Below are 25242 nucleotides of genomic sequence, written 5' to 3' on the forward strand. Positions count from 1 at the left end.
GATCAATCTTCCAAAATCAAAGCATTAGGAAAAAATATTACAATTATTTTACATGCCAATATTACCTAAGTGTTATGATTGCCTATATCTGCAAAATGTATTTCTACTTTCTTCCTTCTCTTAAGTAATATGGGGTCCAAAACGCTTATCTTCCCACTTTTTTTTGTTGCCCCTAGAGTTTTTATCAACCACAGTGCTGAGTTCTGGTAAGACTGCTAAAAGGCAATCTCCCATTTCAGGCTTGAAAACCCAAAACTATAACGCAAGCCTGAAATAGGCTTACAAAGTTAAAGACAGCCCCCCCCCCAAAAAAAAACCTGAAAAATTACTAGAAAATCAACAGCAGACGTATGTGTAACTGCCCTCACCTGTTTTACATTCTTAACCTGCCCAATATGACCCTTGGTCTCCCCAAAAGTGTGATCCTGGCCACCAAAAGATTTCCTTTCCCTGCCTTAAAAAGACTATTATAAATAAATCATCAAGATAATTTGCTGCTAAGGTAAACTAAGCTAAACAAATACCATAAAACAGTGTCCATTTTATTCTATCATAAAAATCGCACCGTATTATACAGCACATATTGAAGGTACATTTTATAGAGAAACACTTTATACCAGTATATAAAAACTTCATTTTACATAAATATTTATTAAGAAAACAGGGTGAACAGGAACATGTGTGCTAATATCTAACTAAAGAAGAATTAGCATGTGCTTTTTTGCTACAATCTTGTAATTAATGGACAATTTAAGAAACAGGAAAATATGTAATTATGTAAATATCACTCAAATCATGATTTAATCTAAATCTATTCTACTAAATTTGACGTATATTTTATTACTTACTTTGCTTAAATACAACTTTCCATTATCAGTTCTGTGATTCATTTCAGTGAAGTTCTTATGTAAGTAATATTTACCATAACAAAAATCAAACATTGAATAACATTTTGCAAAAAGTGGCAAGGAACATACCCTGCAAGTGTGGAAAAATAGGTCCAAGACAGTAGGCAATATTAACAGTTTGAAACTTTACAAAGTTTGTTTTATTATGAGCAGGTATTCCAAATTAATGCCTGACATAATGCAGTATGCCTGAATATTAAATCCCATCAGCATTCAGAAGCATGGAAATTCACAGATGAAGAAAATAATGTTGTAGCTGAGACTGCCAGACAAGAAGGAAGCAGAAAGATAAATAAAACAGATGGAAATTATTTAAGACATTTAATTTTTCCTAAGCTATGATTTTTTAAATGTTTGAAGTGGCAAAAGAACATTTCAAAACATAAGCTATCAATACACATTACAAGATACAAGTCAAACCCCTTTACTTCTATTTGCCATAATATAGAACACTGAACAATATTTAATATGCTAAAAATTACTTATTTGATTTTTCAGTAGTGGGAAAAACTTCTGATGTTTTCAAGATTGCATTAGCTGTTCCTCCATCTAGTTCCTTATTCAGGATCTTTCAATAAATAACAGTCTTTCTATAGAATACATTTCATCATCATATCCTTTTTAAAATCTGACAATTATAATCACTTTCAAATAAGATATATAGTGGTGCTTAAACATTCATGTACCCTTTTGGATTTTCAATATTTATACAGAAATATGACCTAACATGTGCTGTTTTAGACACAAGTCCTAAAACTAGATAAAGAGAACCCAATTAAACCAATATTAAAAACATTGTACTTGTTCATTGATTTATTGAGGAAAATGAACAAAAGCTACATATTTGTGTGTGGCAAAAGTATGTGAAACTTTGCTTTCGGTAACTAGTGTGCCCCCCATCAGCAGCAATAACTGCAACTAAAGATTTCCGATAACTGTTGGATGAGTCCTGCACATCAGCACATTCCTCCTTACAGAACAGCTTCAACTTAGGGATGTTGGTGGGATTCCTCACATGAACTGCCCACTTCAGGTCCTTCCACAACAATTCTATAGGATTAAGGTCAGGACGTTGACTTGGCCATTCTAAAACATTAACTTTCTTCTGCTTTAACCATTATGTGGTGGTACAACTTGTGTTCTGGGTTGTTGTCTTGCTGCATGACCCACTTTCTCTTGAGCTTCAGTTCACAGAGAGATACCCTGACATTTTCCTGTAGAATTTACTGGTACAATTCAGAATTCAGAGTTCCATCAATGATGGAAAGCTGGCCTGGTCTAGAGGCAGCAAAGCAGGTCCAAACCATGATACCGCCACCACCACATTTCACAAATGGATAAGGCTCTTATTCTGGAATACAGTGTTTGCTTTTTTTTGCCAAACATGACACTATTCATTCAAGCCAAAATGTTCTATTCTGATCTCTCTCATCCACAGAACATTCTTCCAATAATCTTCTGGCTTCTTCACATGGTATTTTGCAAACTGTAGATGAGCAGCAATGTTCTTTTTGGAGAGTAGTGGTTTTCTCCTTGCAACTCTGCCACGCACACCTTTGTTGTTCAGGGTTCTCCTAATGGTGGTCTTATGAACACTGACATTCACTAGTGCAAGAGAGGCCTTTAGTTCCTTAGACAGTACCCTGGGGGTCTTTGAGATCTCCTGGAGTATTACACATCTTGCTCTTGGTGTGAACTTGGTTGGTCAGCTACTCCTAGGGAGAGTAACAGTGGTGTTGAATTGCCTCCATTTGTACATGATCTGGCTAACAGTGGACTGGTGGAGTCCAAACTGTTTGGAAATAGTTCTGTAACTTTTTCCAGCCTGCTGAGCATCAACAAGTATTTTTTCAGAGATCTTCAGAAACTGTCAGCCTCCCAGGTAGATCAAACAGGAAACACAACAAGATGAGCTAATTCTACTTTATGGTAAGGCTACATTAACAGAATCTTGCAAGTCTGAAAGTACAAATCTCCTGCTGTCTCTTTTTACAGCCTGGTAAGTTAGGGCAGATCCTTCCTAAGTTTCTTTCTGTGCCCATTATGCAGATGTGCACTCCTCCCCTGCTAATTTGATCATTCCCTATGCAGCATCTCTTCCTCTCACCTCTCAAGGTCATCCCCAGTACTATTACAGAAATCTCCTTTATTCGAGCCATGACACACTTCCATATACTATACGTGCATTGTGAAAATCAGTCTTTGATAATTAATACCCAGAATTCTATTCTTTAAATAAGGCAGGACCTCCCACGCTCACACCTGATTATCATCCCATTGCTTGAAACACCTGACTCTAATTTCCCCTTCAAATGAACTGACAGTCCTAGAGGTTCACATACTTTGGCCACACACAAATATGTAGCTTTGGGTCATTTTCCTCACTAAATAAAAGAACAAGTATAATGTTTTTGACTCATTGGTTTAATTGGGTTCTCTTTATCTGGTTTTAGGACTCCATTCCTTACCAGAAAACCTAAATATTTGATTTCTTTATAAGCCAGATGACATTTTGTTGGATTTACTGTAAGACCAGCTTTTTGTTGCTACTTTTTTCAAATTTATTTATTTATTTTATTTATTATTCAAATTTTGTTACCGCCCATCTCCCCCAAAAGAGGGACTCTGGGCGGTTATGCTTTAAATGGTCTTCCCAGCTTTGGCTATAGATAATATCATCCAGGTAAGCATCACACCACTTCACTCATCCAGGTAAGACTTGGTCCATTAACCTTCAGAAGGTGGCAGTCTCTTTCATTCCACAGAACCAGTGAAAGAGACTGCCTCATGAAGTTGTATGCTCTCCTTCACTAAAGATCTTCAAGCTGAGGCTGGACAAACATTTGTCTGATATGCTTTAGCAGAACCTGTACCAAGCAGAAGGTGGAGTAGACTATCTCCTGATATCTTCCAATTCTATGAAATACATAGCTAGAAATTATAAGCAACATTGGGCAAGGGTCAAAAGAAGAAATGATGGAACCATTCTAAATGACCTTCTTTAATATTTTACTAAAAATTTACACAAAAGCTATGCTGTTGTGAGAGTCCTTGTAGTGAGTGGTGGTTTGTATGATAAGTAGAAACAATCAAAAGTACCAAATAACTGTACAACCTACTGTGAATTAAGATGAAAGAAAGACAATAGAGCAGGGGATATTTCACATAATAATCCATATAAATTGATCAGATATAATTACTGAATGCACAGACTTTTAAAAAAAATGGATTAGAAGAATGTAAGACAAAATGGTCAGGGGTTGCTCCCAGATAAAACAGTGCTCTCCACAAATGAACCAACACTTCATTTCTGTTTGCCTAGCACAGGGAAGGTTACTAATAGTCAGGACTTTCATACATATTGTCGAAATATTGAACATATGGTCAGGACTTTCATCAGGCAACAGAATTCAGCAGAATGTGAACTTCATCAATATGATAGGTGATCTGTGACAGTACTGGAAATTGCTCTCTCATGACCAAAATAGTTCGATATTTAAAATGTTCTACTTTTGTCACGTTAAAATTTTCTATTTGGTGGCAATTTCTGAAGGAATTCTAGGCCTAGTCAATATTTTACTATTTCATTTAAGTTATTTGTATTCCTCTAATCCCCAACCACTGTAGTAAGAGTGGCCACTAGTTTGACAATGGCAACAACAACAACAACAACAACAAAAGGCAACTGTGTTAGTCTTGGTTAAAAAGCTCTTCACTCAAATTCTAGAGGAAGGATCAGGGTGCAGATGAATGGATTACAATAGAAAAATAAGACTTTATAAAAGGTAATTAGAATAAAGTTTAGTTGGAAGACTGGTAGTCCTTGACTTACAACCATCCTTTTAGCGACCGTTCGAAGTTATGGCAGCACGGAAAAAAGTGACTTACGACCAGTCCTCACACTTACAACCATTGCAGCATCTCCATGGTCAGGTGATCAAAATTTGGGTGCTTAGCAACTGGCATGTATTTACATCAGTTGCAGCGTCCTAGGGTCACGTGAACACCATTTGCGATCTTCCCAGCTGGCTTATGACAAGCGAAATCAATGGGGAACCATGTGATTCACTTAATGACCACATGATTCGCTTAACCACCACAAAAAAGTAGTAAAATCAGGTGTGGTCATGTGATGCTCGCTTAATGACTGCACTACTTAGCAACAAATTTTCTGGCCCCTATTGTGGTTGTAAGTGGAGGACTACCTGTACATCCAAACCATATAAAAGCCCCAAACAGAAAAATACACAGCTCTTCAAATGTTCTTGCTCAGATACAACAGAAGAAAAAGCAGAAACAAACTTGATCACTATATAAAGCTCAACTTCCCTCAGTCAAAATAGTGACATTGGGAAGCACTGATAAACCATGCCTTGTGATTAAAAAAAAAAACCCTTACAAGATTATCCTCCTTTGCCTCTGAGTCACAGATCTCTCTGAAGCAGCCTGATTTGATTTGATATGAAATTCAAGCAAATCCAAAGTTCACCTGCAATTATTACATATATTAACTATTATTTTCAATTTCTATGAAAAGAAGAGGCAGGAGGCAGCTCATCCGGTTCTAGCTACCTTTTTATTATCACTTGCTAACTCCAAAAAACAAACAGAACAAAATACTTTTTATCCATCCCCATTCTGTTTAAAAAGACAAGCCCTACTTAGTTGATCTTGCCACTGACATTCAACTTAAGTCTAGTCAAACTGTGGCACAACTGGGTGAGACTAGATCTTTCCTCTAGATATAATTTATCTTACTAAAGTATGATTTTCCATTGTCATTGTTTTCCCTTTTTTCTTCAGTGATCTTGGTAAAATACAATTCAGATTTGTCCATTTCAAATGAAATCTCAAATGGAAAGAGGTTTCACAGGGAGAGTGTTTTTCTTCCAATGACTATTATAACAGAGAAATATATTCCAAAGCAGCAGCAGCAGCAGCATCTAATTAGACACTTCATTGAGACACCTATCTATTCACATTCCCAAACTTGGCATTCAATCATGCTAGTAACAACCTGTCGCCTTTAACTACTGGACTATTTGTTACCCTGTGTCCAGTGCCTAAGAGCTTGTTAATTACCCAAATTCTCTTTCTGTAGGTCTTGTTAATTACCCGTCTCCTGTCTCAAAGGACCTTGTTAATAACTTATACAAGCTCTCTAAAGAGGGCCTAACAACACATTAAAATTAAAGATGCTTTTCTTTTAGCACCTGTCAAGTGCTGTAAATTGAGAAATTTTCACATTAGTGTATTAGCCTACTATATTGTAGCATAAAAACAAACATTTTATAGAAATGTTGCACACAGAGCTATCTATATTAATGGAAAACCAGTATTTTAGTTGACATTTGTTCTTAAGTATGTTCAGTGCACAGGACTGCTATGAGAGATATGCATTAGCACCTGGAGAGCTACTATGATGAATAGTGCCATTAGACTAATGAGAGTGATCAAGTAAGTTTAAAGAGAAAACTTTGAAAAGTGTAATTAGGACTATAAAACGTTAACTCTGTTGTTGCTAAAGGACAATATATGACCTCATATAGGTTTGTCATTAACAAAGAATTAGTCAGTTGAACTATAGATTCTATAGCAGTATGCACAAAAAGTCCATTACTCTGAAGCTATTTTTAATCACCAAGACTTTCTTTTAAGGAGGTGTGCAAAATATCTTTATCTATCTACAGCAGTAAACTGACTTCAGGTATAAATAATATGTTACTCTTCAAAATAATAGACAGCTTTCTTTTAAGACAATCTGGAAATTTCATTAGGTATACAGCTAAAAATGCTAATTTTACTTTGGAGGTAAAAGCACATGACACAGGTTATATGCCCATTTTACGGCTCTCAGTGCATTTCTTGATGGCTGAAAGCGAAGAGGAACTGAGGAGCCTTATGATGAAGGTGAAAGAAGAAAGTGCAAAAGCTGGCTTGCAGCTAAACCTCAAAAAAACCAAGATTATGGCAACCAGCTTGATTGATAACTGGCAAATAGAGGGAGAAAATGTAGAAGCAGTGAAAGACTTTGTGTTTCTAGGTGCAAAGATTACTGCAGATGCTGACTGCAGTCAGGAAATCAGAAGACGCTTAATCCTTGGGAGAAGAGCAATGACAAATCTCAATAAAATAGTTAAGAGCAGAGACATCACAGTAACAACAAAGGCCCGCATAGTTAAAGCAATGGTGTTCCCTGTAGTAACATATGGCTGCAAGAGCTGGACCATAAGGAAGGCTGAGAGAAGGAAGATAGATGCTTTGGAACTATGGTGTTGGAGGAAAATTCTGAGAGTGCCTTGGACCAGTCCATCCTCCAGGAAATCAAGCCAGACTGCTCACTTGAGGGAATGATATTAAAGGCAAAACTGAAATACTTTGGCCACATAATGAGAAGACAGGACAGCCTGGAGAAGATGCTGATGCTAGGGAGAGTGGAGGGCAAAAGGAAGAGGGGTCGACTAAGGGCAAGGTGGATGGATGACATTCTAGAGGTGACGGACTTGTCCCTGGGGGAGCTGGGGGTGTTGACGACCGACAGGAAGCTCTGGCGTGGGCTGGTCCATGAAGTCACGAAGAGTCGGAAGTGACTAAACAAATAAACAACAACAGTGCATTTCTAATCTCTACTTAAAGTGTCTATTTTTTTTTTTTAAAAAGGCTCTATTACAGTTTGGCATCAAGGTATCTGAAAGACAGACTGTGTCAATGCAATGCTTCAGAATCACTTCCAAAAAGGTGAATTAGAGCATGTGGAAACATGAATTTTCTGACTTATTAAAACAACTGCACTTGTTTCAAGGATTACAAGTCCAAAGCACTTCACTGCTGTAAGCTCCATATATTCATACCCAAATCTTAAGATACTCCTCTGAAGCTTCTAGAAGTTTCATTGGGTAAGCTAAAGTATATGACTACTAAAGAAAGTGTATTTCCTAAAAAAAAATTTTTTTCCTACTAATGTTAATATTTCCTACAAAAAAATCAACCCCAAACAGGTCATTTTATTGACATGAGAAGATCTTGATATTTTCTATAGTCTTTAATTTTTTTTGCTTTATGTTTATTTTGTCCATATTTTTATTTCTATTTATTTTTATTATGACCTGAACATGACAATAGAGCCACATAGACACATTTGAAATAAATGTATTAGGTTTGAGCAAGATCTTTTGAGGAAGAAGTATGACTTAAAACCATCCTTTTGTTTTTGTTTTTAAATCAGTTCTTGGTGGGAAAGAAATGACAAATTCTTTCTTTCTTTTAAAAACACTTTAAACATTGTACAAAGTTGGAGAAAACCAATTTTAAAAATGTCTGTAAGCAAACACAGAATGTAAGCCAATAGCTTTTGTCAGTTTACTCTCTAGGCTGAATTAACTCAAGAATGACTTCAAGAGACCAGAAAAGACAAAGCTGTTACAGGTAGTCCTCAACTTACAACCACAATTGGGACTGGAACTTCCTTCACTAAGCAGTGTGGTTGTTAAGTGAGTCATCTCTGATTTTACCACCTTTTTTTGCCACAGTCGTTAAACAAATCTGCCTTCCCCCATTGACTTTGCTTGTCAGAAGCTAGCTGGGAAGGTCGCAAAATGGCGATCAACCACCCTGGAATGCTGCAACTGTCATAAATACTTACCAGATGCCAAGCACCCAAATTTTGATCATGTGACCTCAGGGATGCTACAATGATCATAAGTGCAAGGACTGGTCATAAGTCACATTTTTCAGTGCCTTCATTACTTCAAACGGTCATTAAATGAATGGTCTAATATATCCTTAGTACCTGGATTTACTGATTATGCTAATAATTCTCCACCATTTAACAAGGGCAATGGAATGTACTAACTAGACATATTACCCACATTCACTGTTACACATTTTAATACCATTGATGCAAAGGTCTAATGTTTATAGAATTTACTTCTTTCTTACTCTGCTCATACATTCCCTTTGCTTTTCCCTTTCAATTTTGTGGCAAATCAGTCTGCTCAATTATGAAGCAACATCAAGTTATGTTTGCTGATAAACTGGATGTGAGAAGACCAAGTACATGAGCAAAGCAAGAATAAGTACAAGTTCAAGATCCATTCACACAGTGTTGATAAATGGGCTTGGTGTTACTGACAAAGAAATCTTCAGACTTTACTGCTCTTAGAGATATTTGACCCACAGAGCCAAAGGAATCAAAACAAAGGCATAAGAGTTAAATCCATAGTTTTAATAATAATGTTAAAAACCCCTTTAAAGTAATTTGTTCAGTAACACAAGTATCAAAGAAAGTGAGATGCATTCTGAAGAAGTAGGTGCATCTCAATCATTTAAAAAACTGGGAAAAAGTAGGTGCCCAAGCACACATATTTGTGATTAGCTGCATAGACACTATTCAGCCTTTAATGGACATACAGAGGCTTTGCTTGATGATTTAAAGTACAAGGGGTCCTTAATTCTTTGTCAGGTAATTCTGCAACTTAACGGTACATTGGCTTTGATATAATAGAATTGCAAAACTGCTTGTTAGAGACAGAATAATTATTGTTCCACAATGCCAACTAGGCTAGCTCCTTCACAGCACTGACGTATCTATTCAGAACTGTAATATTTTTGATTTTTTTAAAATTAAATAATGATCTCCCAGAACAATATAACAAATACATTATAATAAAAGAGGAAAAAAAAAGAAAACACCAACTTAAAGACATCTAAATAAGGAACTTACCTAGATGGCAGCACATTTTTTGGCTTGAAATTCGTTGTAAAAGGATTAGTGGAATCAAAATCAAAGCTGTCCTGATGACTTTCAGCAAAAGCACTGGGTGATTTTAAGTCAGAGGAGCCTTCGGATCCTCCATTACAAAGTCTATCTGATCGTTTACCATCTTTCTTTCCAGTCACTCTTTCAAAGAGACTAACCTTCTCCTTTTTTTCTTTCTTAGTGTCTTTTTTTATTTCAGGTGGTTTTGAAAACAGGCCCATATTTTGTTCCCATGATAAAGGATTTTCTTCAAATGGATTCTTCTGTCTTGGCAATGTGGCAAACTTTTGAGGCAACGAAGCACTCACATTTGTAAAAGGGTCATTTTGAGCTACAAAAGCTGAGTCATTGTCATCAATTGTGCTGTCTAGCTGATTCACTTTAGTGGTATCTGCACTTAATGTCCGCCTATGTGGAGATTTTAGATTTCCTGAAAACAATGTTGTTATTAGTATGCAACTAGACTCAAATGTACCAATATAAAATACACACATATATACAAAATATTATATAACTATTTTATAAGTTATAATAGCAAATTTATTCAAACAGCTGTTAAATTATTTTACAAATATAGACCATGAAAATGACTAGCTTTGGCTAAATGAAGTCCAACAGTTTCAACAAGTATCTGACCATACAGTGAATTCTTCCATAAAAGTATCATGTTAGTGCTATGGGCTTCTTATAACATTCCATATGCACTGCAATCTCCTTAAGAACTTCTATGGATAGCAAAAGTGCAGTACTGCACTAAAAGTTTTACTACACATGGATGGTGATCACAATGAGGGGAGGAAAGGGAAAAATAGCATACTCATTTATTTTGGCAATTTAGAGCCTGCCTTTACACCCAAAACCTACTTCAAGGCAGCTAACAGTACAAAGCAATTAACAATTACAACGAAATTAATGTATTTTATGACTACCCTTTCTCCAGTTGATTTTCAATGCTTTAATAATTCCTGCATGAGATCAAATGCTCAGAATACTACAATGTATTTTGCTATAGCAACATCATAAATTCTACAATGATCTGAACAAGTTGTGATCATTACTTCACTAGCAAGAGCCAATATTAACAAGCTAATAGGCTTACCACACACTACACCATTTTGTTTAGCCCAGGCCTTTCCAGTCAATTCAAATGTTTAAAATGTTGCCATTTTTTTCTGTGTTATTGTTTTTGTATTTTAATGACATGTGTGGCCCAATCTGAAAATTTCCAGTTTAAGGATGGTGTATAGTATGGATATACACAGTATGGAAAACAGATTTTGTTTCAAGCTTGGAACAAAACAGTCTAAATAGAAACATTCCAACTGAGTTGACTGTGTTCCACTAGGATAAAGCTTAAACTATTTAGAGGGTTTAATCAAAGAAAGAAATGGGAATTCAGCTGAACTCCCTTGCTCCTTTCTTTTCCTCCCAGGGCCATAGGAGTAGTTGAAATATTAGCCTATACTGATTGCTGCCTACCATTCAACCTGCAGTAAAATTGGCCACAGTAATTTCTTTTTAAAAAATTCAGTATTAAAAAATCCCCATAGAAATACTATTGGGATCTGAAGAATTTTTTAAAAAAATCAGTTTCAAGCACAAGTCCAGTTTAACTCTGTTTTGTTTCTACTCTATTAACAAATTCAAATACAAGTTTTGCACAACTCCAGGAAAAAGCAATTATGCATTGTAGGAACAAAGTGCTTCTCCTAATTTTTGCATGAATAAAAGTAAATCAAACAGCAAAAACACAACAGCATAAAATAAATACACCACCACTACTACCAGATTCTACAATCAGTAAAAGTTGTATTGAAATATATTCTAAAGCACAGATCACAAGATCATATATACATACTGCACACAAAAGGTAACACAATCAAAACATAAAAAGTATTTTCAGTTTTAAATGCACCCTGTACCTCAGTATCAACTGGACTCAGGACTATGTACATTCTGCGCCCCTCCCCACAAAAGCTCAGTCCTGTAAATCAGTCTCACCTCCTGTACTGGCTACACTGGAAACATCTGGAAAAAGTCAACCCAACTGTAAGATAATGTGTCCCACCACAGCACTCAGAACAGCACAAAACACTCAAAACTATCAAGGTTTGTCCCAAGCTCGAAACAAAACTCTCATTTCAATAATTGAAGATGTAGAATGCCTGTTTCAAGGTAAAAACATTTGAAATTTGGAACTTTGGATCTTTGTATACTCAAACTGTATTTTAAAAATAAATTACAGTGATAGGGAAGTAAAACTGAATACAGTATTAAGAATTACAAGCTGTTAAACAGAATTATTGGTGATATATTCTATTAAACTTCTCCATTTGATTTCCATTGTATTTCTAATTTTTAGCAACTATATTTTTCTTAGGAATAAGAGCATAAAGATATGGGGTTTGTAGTAATCCTACTAGAATGCCTTGTCAAATAAAGCTTATTTCTTAAGAAATCTTTACTTACCACTTTCATCCTCAGAACCAACAGACTCAAGCTGACGTCTGAAGAGGTATGTGTTGCCAACTGTGCCTGATTTAATTTTTTCTGAAGTTGTCTGAGGTCCAGTTAGATCAGACATTGAGTGAGCCAAAGAGAGGCGCTGAGGTCCCAAAAGAAAAGGCTTTTTTGGCTTTGATTTTAACTGTAATTCATTGAGGGAACTTATATTGTTAGTTTCTGGCATATGAGTACTTGGAATGATTGCCGAGGATGTATCCAAAAATGTTCCATCTGTCTTACGACCCTTCATTTTGTCCTTTAATTTAGCAAAAGGAGATTTCGTTTTGTCCTTAATTGACAGGTCAAACATACTTGCCGTCATGTTGTTTCTCATAAACTGAATGTTGACTTTTATCTCACCTCTGTCTTTAGTTCGTTTCCCTTGCTTGGACTCTAGAATAAACCATCTTAAAGAAAAGATAGTATGCTGTTAGTTGCATAAGCACACCTCTAATCCTATTATGGTTCCATTTTATCTTATTTTGTCTGCACTTATATAAGATTACAAAAAGTAAATATATCATATACACATATTGAGCAGTTTGGAGTACAATTTTAAAATATATTTATTTCAAAAAGCATTCCTTGGCCAAATTTTAGCACAAGCATCTTAGAAGAATAAAATTGCAGGCGCTAAAATAAAAATCGTAATATACAATAAAACATAAACATATTAATAAAACTTCAAGAAACTGCAGCAGTTAAAATTGTATTAAAATGAATTTCAAAGCTTAAAACTCACGAGTAGAGAAACAAAATGCCATTTGGAAGATTTAAGATAAACAGATTTATACAACTTACTCAAAACTGACAATGATGGTCTAATGGGAATTCTGTTGATAAGGCATTCTACAGGTGGAAAGGACATTGCAGAAAAGACTCTCCTGATAGCCAATTTAATGGCTGCCAAAGTAAGGCAACAGAGAAGGTCCTCCATTCCAGATCACTTAGTAAAAGTGCTTTGAATGGGGCTCAGAAATGCACCAGTAGCCAATGCAGTTGATGCAATATGAGTATATGTTTCAATCACCTTGTTCCTTCCATCACACAGCTGGATTTTGAGCCAGCCGTTGTTTCTCGACCTAATTCAAGGTCAGACCCCATAGATTTCATATATAAGTTCTTAATATACAATATTCAATTTTTAAAAAAATAAATTTCCACTGCTTCCATAATAATCAACTTAAATATTATTCCTGTATTTTATTTGGGGAGTAGAGTCTAAGCTGAAAGAATAGCAACCCAGAATGTCCTTCTTGGTTGACATGCTTGAAACAAAAATTGCAGTTTATAGACTTAATCACCACACACAATAGCTCTTGTAAAAGTACAAAAAAAAATTCCCTACATTAAATAACAATTTTGAGGCTGAGTATATTATTATCTTTTATAAAGTACACTACAGTATTACAAATAACTAGCTTCAATAAGTAAATTTGAGATACATTCTTGCATGAATTAAGCACAGACTATACTATCTCTTTCAAAACTACTCAGCAAGTATGTTTATTTTTCTTCTAATTTTCACTATCCTATTCAATTTCAGCATTCTATTATTATTGGTATGATAAATTTTCATTCATTTCTATATATGTCATGTCAAAAGCATGTAGTGTTTGGATACGCTGAGCTACTTCACACTGTTCTTGAGCTGTGGTTGTACTCTTTCTTTTTCTCCTTGAGTAGGAATGGAAACTCAGCCAAACAGCTTGGAGGTTGCAGGTGCAGTTATGGAAAAAGTACAATTATCATTGGAAGGCATATGGGACTGAATTTCCTTTTGATTTGTTAAGTATGGGAATCAAAAGAATGAGGTCCCAAACACCAACAGAAATTGGCAGCACTATTTCCTCATACAGGTTTGCTTCCTAGCGGGCTGCTCCATTCCCATCCTTATTTCTAAATAGAAGAAAAATCATGCCACCAAAACCTGGCCATTTTGCCACTGAATTTTCAAGGGGCACGAAACCCATAATTTGCCTACTATCTCCAGGACTCTCCCCAGTATTTTATTCTATTGAGATCTCTCAATATGGCTAGGAAGAGAGTCCCAAGGTCTGTAAACTCATTTAAAACAACCTGGCTATCATTTGTTCACTAGTGTCTTGTTAAGCAACATCCCATATTTGACTGGTTGCACATAACATGATAAATCTTAACTCATTGTTTACAATACATTAAGCCAAAATCAAACCATAATATGGCTTAGCACAGTATTATGAACTCTATCACTGTTTTCAAACCAAACTGTTTAAGATTGTAATCATTTTTATTAGCACCTTGAATTAAAGCCAGAAGCAAATTAAAACACAGGAGTTATTTTAAAACTAGTGTTATACATATTCTACATGCCATTCCTTTCTGCAATCTAGTTGGTGTATTCCACACCAACTGTAGCCAACATGTCTTCCTTTAAAGCAGTCCCATAGGGAATGCCTTGCAATAAAAGTATGGCAAGTTACAAGACTGAATGCTTAGCCCTCTTCGGACATTCAAAATCCTACAGGAAAAAACCCTTTGTGTGAACTTAGCTATATGAATGTAGGGTTTTTTATATGTAATATCCAATGATATATAGACATGCGTTTTTTGCATCATACTATAGCTTTCTGTATTGTTATAAGATAAAAACAAATCCCATGAATAATAATAAAACTCATAAATAATATCATTTTGGTTTCATTATTCTGGGGATGGACGTGGTATTTCCAGTTTTCCCACCTGATTTGCCTGTCAACCCCCATACTGTCGTTATTGAAGTTTCTATTAATCTGTCCCATCCAAGGGAATAACCTTCTTTGGGGGGGAAGGGGTAATATAGCAAAACATTAGCATTTTGTATTATGTGTAGTTTGTTAAAAATGTTTGTGCAATTGGATAATGCAGTGAATGAAGAATATGAGAGAATATACAATTATATTTTTATTGTGAAGGATAGAAGTAATAAAAAATTATGCTTCCATTCTGGAAGCATTCCTTTGTATAGAAGCATAAAAAAGTAATATGAGATTAGATATTAATTAAAGATTTGAGACTATTCCAAAATCATGGATTAGAAAACATATCAAGAAGCAACTAAAACTATAGTGATTTAATATTTTTGCTTATTCTTCCTGTGGTGCTGTTATAAACTAAAATAGTGAAAGTTTCAATATTGTTTCGAATGGCAAAGGTTACTTTGCAATAATAAATACATGTAATGAAAAATGCCCATCTTTGGACAAAAACAATAATGGAACTTTTTATATTTACTAATTTATTTACAAATTACATTACTAATTTATTTACATGTGTAAGCATTTGGACCACCACCCTCACCCCACCCCAAATCCTCCATTATTTCTGAAATCAGCTTAATAGTGCAGCTAAATCCCTCTCTACTTAGAAATAAATCCTATTAATGGAAGTTCTACTGAGACAGAATTGCAGTCTTAATGTTTTATTTTTTGACCATCTAAACAAAAATGATATATCCATTCTTTAATTTACTCTGTGCTGAGCGGAAGAAGAAGTACACCAAAGGCTTAAAGCAGATCAGAGCTTGTCTTCAGGAATTAGCTAACTAATGAACAGGCCTTAGGTCATTCTATATCAGGGTTTCTCAATCTGGGCCACTTTAACATGTGTGGACTGCAACTCCCAGAATTCCGCAGCCAGCAATGCCTCTGGGAGTTGAAGTCCACACGTCGTAAGGTGGTCCAGATTGAGAAACCCTGCCCTATATTGTCATGCTCTGCAATTTCAGATAGTCATTAAGGAAGCAATAAGACTATTTCAGTGTTCTTGGTTTAACAACTCAAGGACTGTAAATGACCACCACTTGTTCCAAATCTGAAGTAGGAATTCCAATAACCTTTTCCCGAACAGCTGAAGTTTATTCATGCTCATAAAAGAAACCACCAAAAAAAAAAAATCCTTAAGTCTTGAGCCAGAGTAAAGATATTAAATTTTGCAATAGAGAAGGCTCTTCACAGCTTCAATTTCACCACTCATGTTATTTTTAAAGAAATGTGCTTAAGCAATAACTAACAGCAACTTACTGTAAATAGTGTTAATATTCAGGCCATTGATCTGTTCCCTGATACATCTTTAAAGTCACAATGCCTGGCGAACACGTCTTTCCCTGATAAAGAGAAAATTCAGCACATTGCATGCTCTGCAGTCTTCCTAGAATTCTAGATTAGCTGTTATCCTTCATTTTCCAAAAGGAAACACACAGGGGAATTGCTTACAAGTTTCAGCATTATGCAGAATATTAAAATATCTCTTTTTGTAATACTCTAGTGATTCTGAAGTCTGTCTTTTAGAGAACCATACGTACAGCTGTGTTGGAAACAGGAAGCTATTAAATATATTAAAAACTAAAAGTATTACTAATAAAAATATTTCATCAAATACTTGGATCTCATTTATTGCCAAACTAAGTAATGTTAAGATTACATCAACACTGAAGAGTCATTCTGGTTAAAATGCTCCAAGCCTGTTCAAGGTATCTAAATGCAAGGAAACATTTTTTAATACATGAAAATTTATATTTATTCTCCACCTTGAATAAATAATTATTTATTCTCCACCTTGAAAGAAAGGTGGAGCATTATATTATTAGATATCATAGCTCACTTTTCAGAACTGATTGGTGTCTGTATTTTCCCTTTAAAGAGCTAGACAAGAAGACAGCTTATTTGCAAAACTATTATATTTCTTCACATAAAGAGGACAATCGTATCTTGTAAATGCTTGGAAAAACACGATCCCCCTTCTAGCCTCTCAAATCCCTAAACAGAATAATGATGAAATTTCTGTGATAACCTGATTTCCTCTGCAATGGATTTTGGGTGGTAATATATAACTGCACAAAACTGTCATGTTCTCCTACATCACAATTATAGAGTCACAATGTAGTGAAGATTGATTACTTCTAACAACACAAACATTGAATATATAATGGAACAACTGTGCCTGTGCAAAACATCTAAAATACAAAGGATAGGGAGTTTATAGAAAGTAACAATAATCGTGATAATACACACAAACACCACCCACTTATATTACACTAGCACTAGCCCAGTACCTGTGCTAGCAACGCAGAAAGGTAACTTCCACTGCTTTAATATATACAGGTAGTCCGCGACTCACGACGACATTCGGGACTGGAATTTCCATTGCTAAGCAATGCGGTCATAAATTGCAACCACATCATTGTCACTAAATCCTGGTTGCCATCGTTAACTGAATCCCACAGTCATTAGATGAGGCAACTTCCTGCCGGCTTCCCACAACCAACTCAGCGGGGAAGCCGACAGGAAGTTGCAAGTCCCAGGTGGCTTGCAAGCAGTCTGGCAGGCAGGTAAATGGCTGCTGCCGGGTTGGGGAGGGTGCATAAAGATGCGTGGGGGTGTGAGGAAGGTGCAGCAAGGGTCGGGGAGAGTGCGTGCAGGTGCGCAGGTGGGGGAGACTTTGCCAGTGACTTGTGACATTCCCTGCTGGCTTCCCCATTGAATTTCTGGGGAAGCTGGCAGGGAAGGTTGCAAATGGTGATCGTGTGATTGCAGGGCACTGCAACCTGTCATAAGTACAAGCCAGTTGCCAAGAGCCCAGATTATGATCACGTGATCACAGGGGTTCTGGGACAGCCGGAACTCCAAGGATCGGTCATAAGCACCATTCGTTCAGCGCCATCGTAACTTCGGTCACTGAACAGATGGTTATAAGTCAAGGACTACCTGTACAAAGTAAAACATCTGGACTGACCCACTGCACTGTATGTGTTGGATACTGTGTATAGAGAGTATACTGAGAAGGCCTATAGGCCAAAACAGTATAGGATCTACACTCCAAAAGCAAATAAGCTTTCTCACTTCAAGAAATTTGGATCTGACATAAAACTCCAACCCCTACTATCTGTATGTTCCAAATGTCTACACTGGGTTAACTTAGTATCTTAGCCCAGACCAACAGATGGAAGAGGTACTCTTTCAGAAAAAGGAACAGACTGTTTGCTATTTTTTCATTTTTCTTTCTCTATCTTTTCATCTGTTTCACTTTGTGTTACGAGTTCTAGAGAACTGAAGTACAACCTTAAGAATGTAGATTTTTATTTTTAAGGATGAGAATATCACAAACAACAGGGAATGATAAGGTGGTAAGTGGCCTTGTCCAGCTTCACTAAATGAGTGGAAAAAGTGTTACTATGGAATGTATACCAAAATATAATTTGAAACTATATAAAAATATAAAAACTGAGTAAGTGTTAAGGTAAAACTGAAATGAACGGTCTGTCACTGGCCAAACATAATAGCACATACAGTATACAAGAAATACTTCTTACATTCAATTGCAGTGAATATACTATATATTGGCACTTTTTCTGTCTAGCAAAATATGCCCTTTCACTTTAATAGATGTGCTGCCTAAAGTAAAAATATGTTTGCATCAATTTACAAATGTTAGAGGGAAAATCCATTGTTCCATATAATAAACATTTACCAGAAAGTCTCATGACCATAACAGTCAGGCTGCATGTTTAGACTGCTGTCCTATATTCATATTTGAGAGTTAAATCTCACTTAAGTGAATACACCTATTTCTGACTAACTTAAAATTGTTAGAAGTCTGTGGCTTTCTCTGCTAATACTAAAGAAGGCAACGTGTGCAAACAGAAAATAATTCACATGCTATACTTAGCCCCTGTGTATTATTTCAAACCACACAAATATTGCATATGATGATGCTAATAGATTTATGGGAGAAAACACAACTGAATCAATATGTTTGCTTTCTTGAGTGAACATGCTAAATAGAATCTGTCTGTGGTTGAGGCCCTGTGTATCTGCCACTACAGTCCAACTGTGACATACATGGCACAATCACACAGGTGATTAGAAATACTCTTTCTATGTCTTATCATACCTAATATTCACCAATGGCTGCACAATGCAGTAAATTATTTGGGAGAACACTCCCTCATTGTTGCCTCCAGAAACTTCCAAAGAAGGATCCCAAATATATGAAATACCAACACTATGATTTCAAAAATGTGATCTTCCCCACTCCCTGGTTATGGTAAAATACTACCTGATCAAGAGTTTGGAACCGCCTGAAACCTTAATACTTTTGTGCAATTTTGGTAGGCCTTAATAAAGACACTGATCCGGCATGTTGATCCTAATAGAGGTATTACCCAATTCTGGACTAACCTGGCATAATTTTTTCAGCTTATTGATATACATGATTGAATAAGGCAAAAAATATTCAAAACTTGACATAAATGTTGTATACAAAAAAAATTTAACTGATCAGTTAGGCCATAAACACAACAGTCTCTCTGCTTAATAGGCCAAGATACAAACACACTGCAGAAGCAATAAACATACTGTATGTACAAGTAAAATTTATTTATATTACCTATTATTAAAATGAGTAATGATTGACCAAATAACATTATCCCTCCTGAATATTAAGGTGAAATTCAGGGCTTCTTTTTAAGACACAATTGTTTAAATTCTGTTTCTTGTCATGAAGATGTAAGACCTGAACTGAGTACATAAATATCAAAATCAGGATATACAAGTATTGTGCAGTTCACCACTTAAAATTCTAATACCAGTTTGACCTTAATCTTGACTTCAAAATGGTGGGGAAGAAGGGAGAAGATGCGATACAATAAGGTTTGCCAAAAATCTTGCTTTAATTGTCAAATGAAGACATTTATAAAATATTTCTGAAAATATGCTACCTTTCCTCAATATGTAAATCCATTGTTCCTCTATAACAAAATCCTCTATAACAATCTTAAAACCATGACAAAACTGAAAAATTAACTGCAATATACCTCATTTTAGAGTTTAAATATTTACCATAAGATATTAAACATAAATTAAAATTGTTTATGACAAAATACTTGAAACCTCTGTGCTTCTTTCCCAAGGTATCAATTAGTTCACTTTTTTCCAAGGCCCAATACTCTACTTCAGTTCCGCAGCTGAAAACCCAGATACAACACACTGCTTCCCAACTAACCATGGCCTTTTATGAGAATAATGATGGATACTAACAATAAAGTAATGCTTCCAAGTGTCGCTTGCAAGGCTACCACACTCTGAAAAAAGAGATAGTTCACGGTATTATCCCAATTCAATAAAATAAAAGCTATTTGGATGGATCAGACAATTGCCACATCTGTACTGTACTTATTTAGTACTGTTAATTAAAACATTGAGTTAAAAACGATGTAACATAGGAGTTAAAATGCTGGTTTTAAACTGGAGACTCCCATTCAACCAAGGAGCTCACTGTGCAATTTTAAGGCAGTCACTCTAAGCTAAACCTCTCAGACAGATTGTTGTTATGGGTATAAAACTGCCTTACATTCTTACAGAAAATGTGGAAACATAAATAAAGGAAAATAAAATATTAAATGATAATGAAATGTATTTCCCAAATTATCACATCCAAAAACACTGTCCTTATATATATTCATATTTTACTGTTATGGAATAACAGGATATCATGTAACATGATTAGAAAAAAAGGAAGAACTTATCCTCCAGAGATGCAGCCTATTCTCAGAATCATGAATGATATGCTATGGAGTGTAAGTGGAAATTCATATGCTCTGATTTTAAGTCATACATCTCAGCTCCAACCAATAAATCAGACATCTCATACTTATTGTGTATCATCCAAATATAAGCTCTTGTTCCCAGATTATTCTACCAGTTTATTTTCACTATATTTTTAACACAGAACATTAAGCCATAAGCCATGATTTGCAAGCTACTGACTAGATTCAAATATAATAATCCAAAAAATAAACTACATTGATTTATCTCTGTTGCAAAGTTACTAGTTACTACAATTCATGGCTTATCCCATCAAATGTTTGCTAATAACCATTCCCAACTACATTTCAGCAATGAACTATGGCCTTTATGAGCAAGCCTATAAAATCTCAGAGGCTCTAAATTCATATTGTGCTTATAAGCTAGTTATGTGAACAATTTGTGGAGATTTAAAGATAGCCCTTTAAAACATGATTGGAGAACATGTGACCTCTAAAGTTGGTACTCATTAATACCCATTAGCCCCAGTCAACGGGAGTACTGGGAGATTATGGAAGCCAAGGTTCAGCTGTATCTCCTAAAACCAAAGATTTACGACATATGCAAAAGATTAAATTTCCAACATAGACATATAAGATAACACTTACTCTGTTTTCCTTCTCAGTTTGTCCTCAAAAATATCATTTAGATTAATTGCCACTTGTCCCAGAAACTTATCAAGCCCAACAAGAGACCTGTGCATGACTATCAGGTAGAGGATGTATTTTTCAGAGTTCCCTTCCATCAGCAATCCAGGCAACTCAAATGAAGCTTCTTCTTTCCATATTGGATCAAGGGTCTTCTCTGCCACTGAAGTGGAGTACTTCTCTTTTCCCAGTTGTATGATAGTGTATGTATCATTAGTGCCACTTTTGCCCTTTGGCTTGAGACCTCTGGCCTGAAGGACTGTGACCTGCACATGAGTTGGGAACCACTTTTGGGCTTGCTCTGCCAACATAGTAATGAAGGGGGATTTTCGAGTAGCAATAGCCACAAAAACAAACTACTGTGTCAGAAGGTACATTTAATAGCGGGGAAGCCTAACAGAGCCTTCCAGATAACTAGGCAAATCTCAAGTTATTCGTCGACCAGCGTTAACCAAGTGGGCGAAGTTTCCTAGCCTAGCTGACCGTCCCCTCAAACTCTTTTCCTCCGAGGTTAATTTCCAGCATTCCTCTGTAATCTTAGATAGTTCTGCTCCTCCATACTTCTCTATTAAGGAGAGTATTTGATTTTATCCTTTACCCACCCGATTTTCACCCACACCCAAAGCCGACCGGAGAGTACGGGCTTTAAATAAAAAGACACACACACACACCCGTGCAATTTCGCATTTTCCCTGACTAACACCCGTCAAGATTGCTCTGCAACCTCTCCGGCAACCTCCACCTCGCCTCTTACAATGCGAGCAGGGGTGTGGGTGTCAGGCAAGAGCTAGCTGCGAAGACACGGAACAAGCTTCTGCTGAGGTAAACTCGACCCACCCCACCGGGGCTCTGCCAGGCCGTCCTTTCCCGGTATATTTCTGGTTGCCCCTCGGGAGCCCTGGGGGAGAAAAACGGCTGGCGAGAGAAAGACGCCGCGGGAAGGACAAGCCGCTCGGAGGCTCAGCGCTGCGGTCGCCCAGCCACCTCCCTTCCTTCGGCCGAGACGCTCCAGCCGCCGAGCCGAGGCCCCACTTCCGCCTTCCCCATGTTCCCTAAACCGGCGCCGCTGAGTGGGAGCGAGTGAGCGGCGCCGCCTCTTTCCTTGGGCGGTCAGAGGGCGAAGGGTAGGGTTCACGCGGGCCAGCCGCTTCCCCTGCCCTGCCCTGCCCTGCCCAGCCCAGCCCAGCCCAGCCTAGCCTAGCCTCCGCCGAGAGCTTCGCCGGCTTCCAGCGGGGCCCGTCGGGACAGAGGAAGGGCCGGGATCCCAAAGGATGGCGGTCACCCACAGCTCGCGCAGCCCAGCGGCCACGCAAGCCGCATCTCAGGTCATAGGCACGGTTTGGGCCGCGGTTAGACTGCGTCCCTTTTCGGAGGATGAACCATCTGCATAAGGACCGCTTCCAGGCTGTAGTGTACTTGGAGACTTCGCTTCTAGGTTGAGTCCTCTTTTCGCCTGACACGGCTTGGTTGCAATACAGTAAACGTTCACGGGGCTTGCGATCGACTCGGTTTTAAAGATATTCCTGATTGGTTAGTAAAAACGCCTTTTTTTGTTGTTTGTTTCGGTCACGCTGAAGTGCCAAAGAAACTACAGAACACAATGCGGGTGAAGCTGTGAATTGCTCAAGAAGGTCGGGCAAATTACAGTGAGAATGGAAACTAAATCGGTTAGGAAAAGCACAGAAAATTAAGGAGGAAAAAAAGAGCTAATGATATATACTGACCATAATGGAATATATAATGAAGAATATTATTGAGTAGTTAAGGTATTCAATGAGAACCAAATTCAGGTTACCATCTGTCCTTAGAAAACACTAGGTGTCTTGGGGCTAGTCACTACCTTTCAGCCCAATCTGTCCAACAGAATGGATGGGGGATTAAATGAGAGATCCAAGTATGACAATTTGTGCCCCAGAGGAAATATAAGACGATGATGATCCAGAGAAGTGGAGTGAGTGTACAGTTCCCAAGCAACATTAGGAAAAAAAAGCCATGATTGGCATAATAATAGTGACAGATGCTGGATTCATACTTGAATATATGGATGATGATAAATACCAGTATACCAAGTAAGAAAACAAAAAGAATTTAAAACTAAAGGCATGTTCATTTAACTACTCTAAGAAAATAGATTTCAAAACATAAAATCAATAAAAGCACATGCATTCTGCAAGTACCTCCTAGATGGTGGGATACAGGCAACAATATGTTTATCTGCAGGGTAGTCTGTAGATTAGAGGTTCTAGCTTGTATAGAATACTGTAGTGTAACTATGCTTGGGGTAAAATTGGACTTTGATTTTGCTTGTGATATACTGGCCAAAATCTGTTAGGATTGACTGGTACTGTTCTTGCCATTAGCTGGGAATACTGTATGTAGCATGAGTGTGATTAAGGGTGGTACACCTTTTCTACGCCTTTTCTGTCTTACCGAAACTGTTACGTGAAAAGCCTTAATTAACCCTAATGGGCATCAGCGGTCAATATTTATGGCCCCATCATTGTGCTGGGGTACTACTGAATGTTCCCAGGTTCCCAGCAGTTCACGATTAAAAGATAATTCAATAGAAATTAAAATGTCCACAGTAGAAAATAAGTAGCATGGAGTATCCTTCAACAAAATAAACATATAAATATAGATCAGAATTTAATACAACAATATCAACCAGAAGAGTGCCTCTTTGACCAACTTTCACAAGGTCATCACTGGAAGGGAGGCTGTTCTTAAGTGTAGGTGGTATGTCTGAGACACTATCTTTACTGGCCTCAGGTCCTCTTCTAGAAAAAGGGGTACTGCCATTAGCTTCTCCTGGGAGGACTGCATTGGACAAGTTGATTTTTTTGGTCCTGTATGTACCTAGGCACCAAGCCATTTAGGCTTTGTAAGTTAAAACTATCTCCTTGAATTGCATGTGGAAACTATTGGCAACGAATTTAGGGACTGTTGAATAGGTGTAATATGTCTATGGCAAATGAATAAAGAAGTCATTACATTTTTGAACCAACTAGTTTCTGAGTGGTCTTCAAGGCAGCCTCATATCGAATACACTGCCAAACTATAGCTAAATGGTGATAATATCATGATTTATTTATTTATTTGTCAAATTTCTCTACCACCCATCTCACAACGACTCCGGGTGGCTTACAGATAATAAAATGACAAATCACGAAAAACTACAGTGTAATATAAATATAAATATTTTTGTTGTTCAGTCACTAAGTCATGTCTGACTCTTCGTGACCCCATGGACCATAGCACGCTAGGCTTTCCTGTCCTCCACTGTCTTCTGGAGTTTACTCAAATTCATGTTCATTGCATCAGTGATGCTTCTAACCATCTCATCCTCTGCTGTCCCCTTCTCCTTTTGCCTTCAGTCTTTCCTATAAATACCCGTAAATACAAACACAAATATAAAATACAGAAAATATAAAATATAAAAGATGCCAATAAGATCTTATCCTTGGCACCATCACACAATTATCATACACAGGTCCTCTTTTCCAAGTAGGGCTGCAGCCTTCCCAGTCACAGCTTCCATCCCCAACAGCAGCTCTATCTTGGCTTGGGCTCAATTGTAGTCTCATTCATCCTATCAAAACCCCTGTTGCCTCCAGACACTGAGACAAGACTGAACTCCAGCTGGCCCAGGGTAGCAATAAATGCATGCATTCATCATATTGCACCATCAACCAGTGGATGACCTCTTCTAGCATCCAGTGCCATCTCCATTCCACATCCAGCCTGAACATAGATGGAAAAAAGTGCAGATACAGGCAGTCCTCAAATTACGACTATTCGTTTAGCGCCCAAAGTTACGACAGCAC

At 37.0% G+C, this 25242-nt stretch overlaps 1 protein-coding gene across 3 annotated transcripts in view; it reads right to left on the reverse strand.

Annotated features, from left to right (window-relative positions):
* RAB11FIP2 (RAB11 family interacting protein 2) overlaps positions 1-22507 on the reverse strand; it is a 36531-nt gene extending 14024 nt beyond the window's left edge. Inside the window, exons 1-4 of one of the 3 annotated variants that reach the window (XM_063307221.1) lie at positions 21380-22506; positions 12136-12578; positions 9631-10096; positions 4368-4376 (exon numbers count right to left, since the gene is read on the reverse strand). In XM_063307221.1, the coding sequence (XP_063163291.1) occupies positions 4368-4376; positions 9631-10096; positions 12136-12578; positions 21380-21729 (1268 nt within the window). In that variant the 5' untranslated portion in view covers positions 21730-22506. Of the gene's footprint in view, positions 1-996; positions 1171-4367; positions 4377-9630; positions 10097-12135; positions 12579-21379 lie in introns of those variants that run through there. The other 2 variants (XM_063307220.1, XM_063307219.1) reach the window with 2 other exon arrangements.
* Between the last annotated feature and the right edge of the window lie 2735 nt (positions 22508-25242).

This window comes from Candoia aspera, chromosome 6 (assembly GCF_035149785.1).
Source record: "Candoia aspera isolate rCanAsp1 chromosome 6, rCanAsp1.hap2, whole genome shotgun sequence".
Classification (NCBI taxonomy): Eukaryota; Metazoa; Chordata; class Lepidosauria; order Squamata; family Boidae; genus Candoia; species Candoia aspera.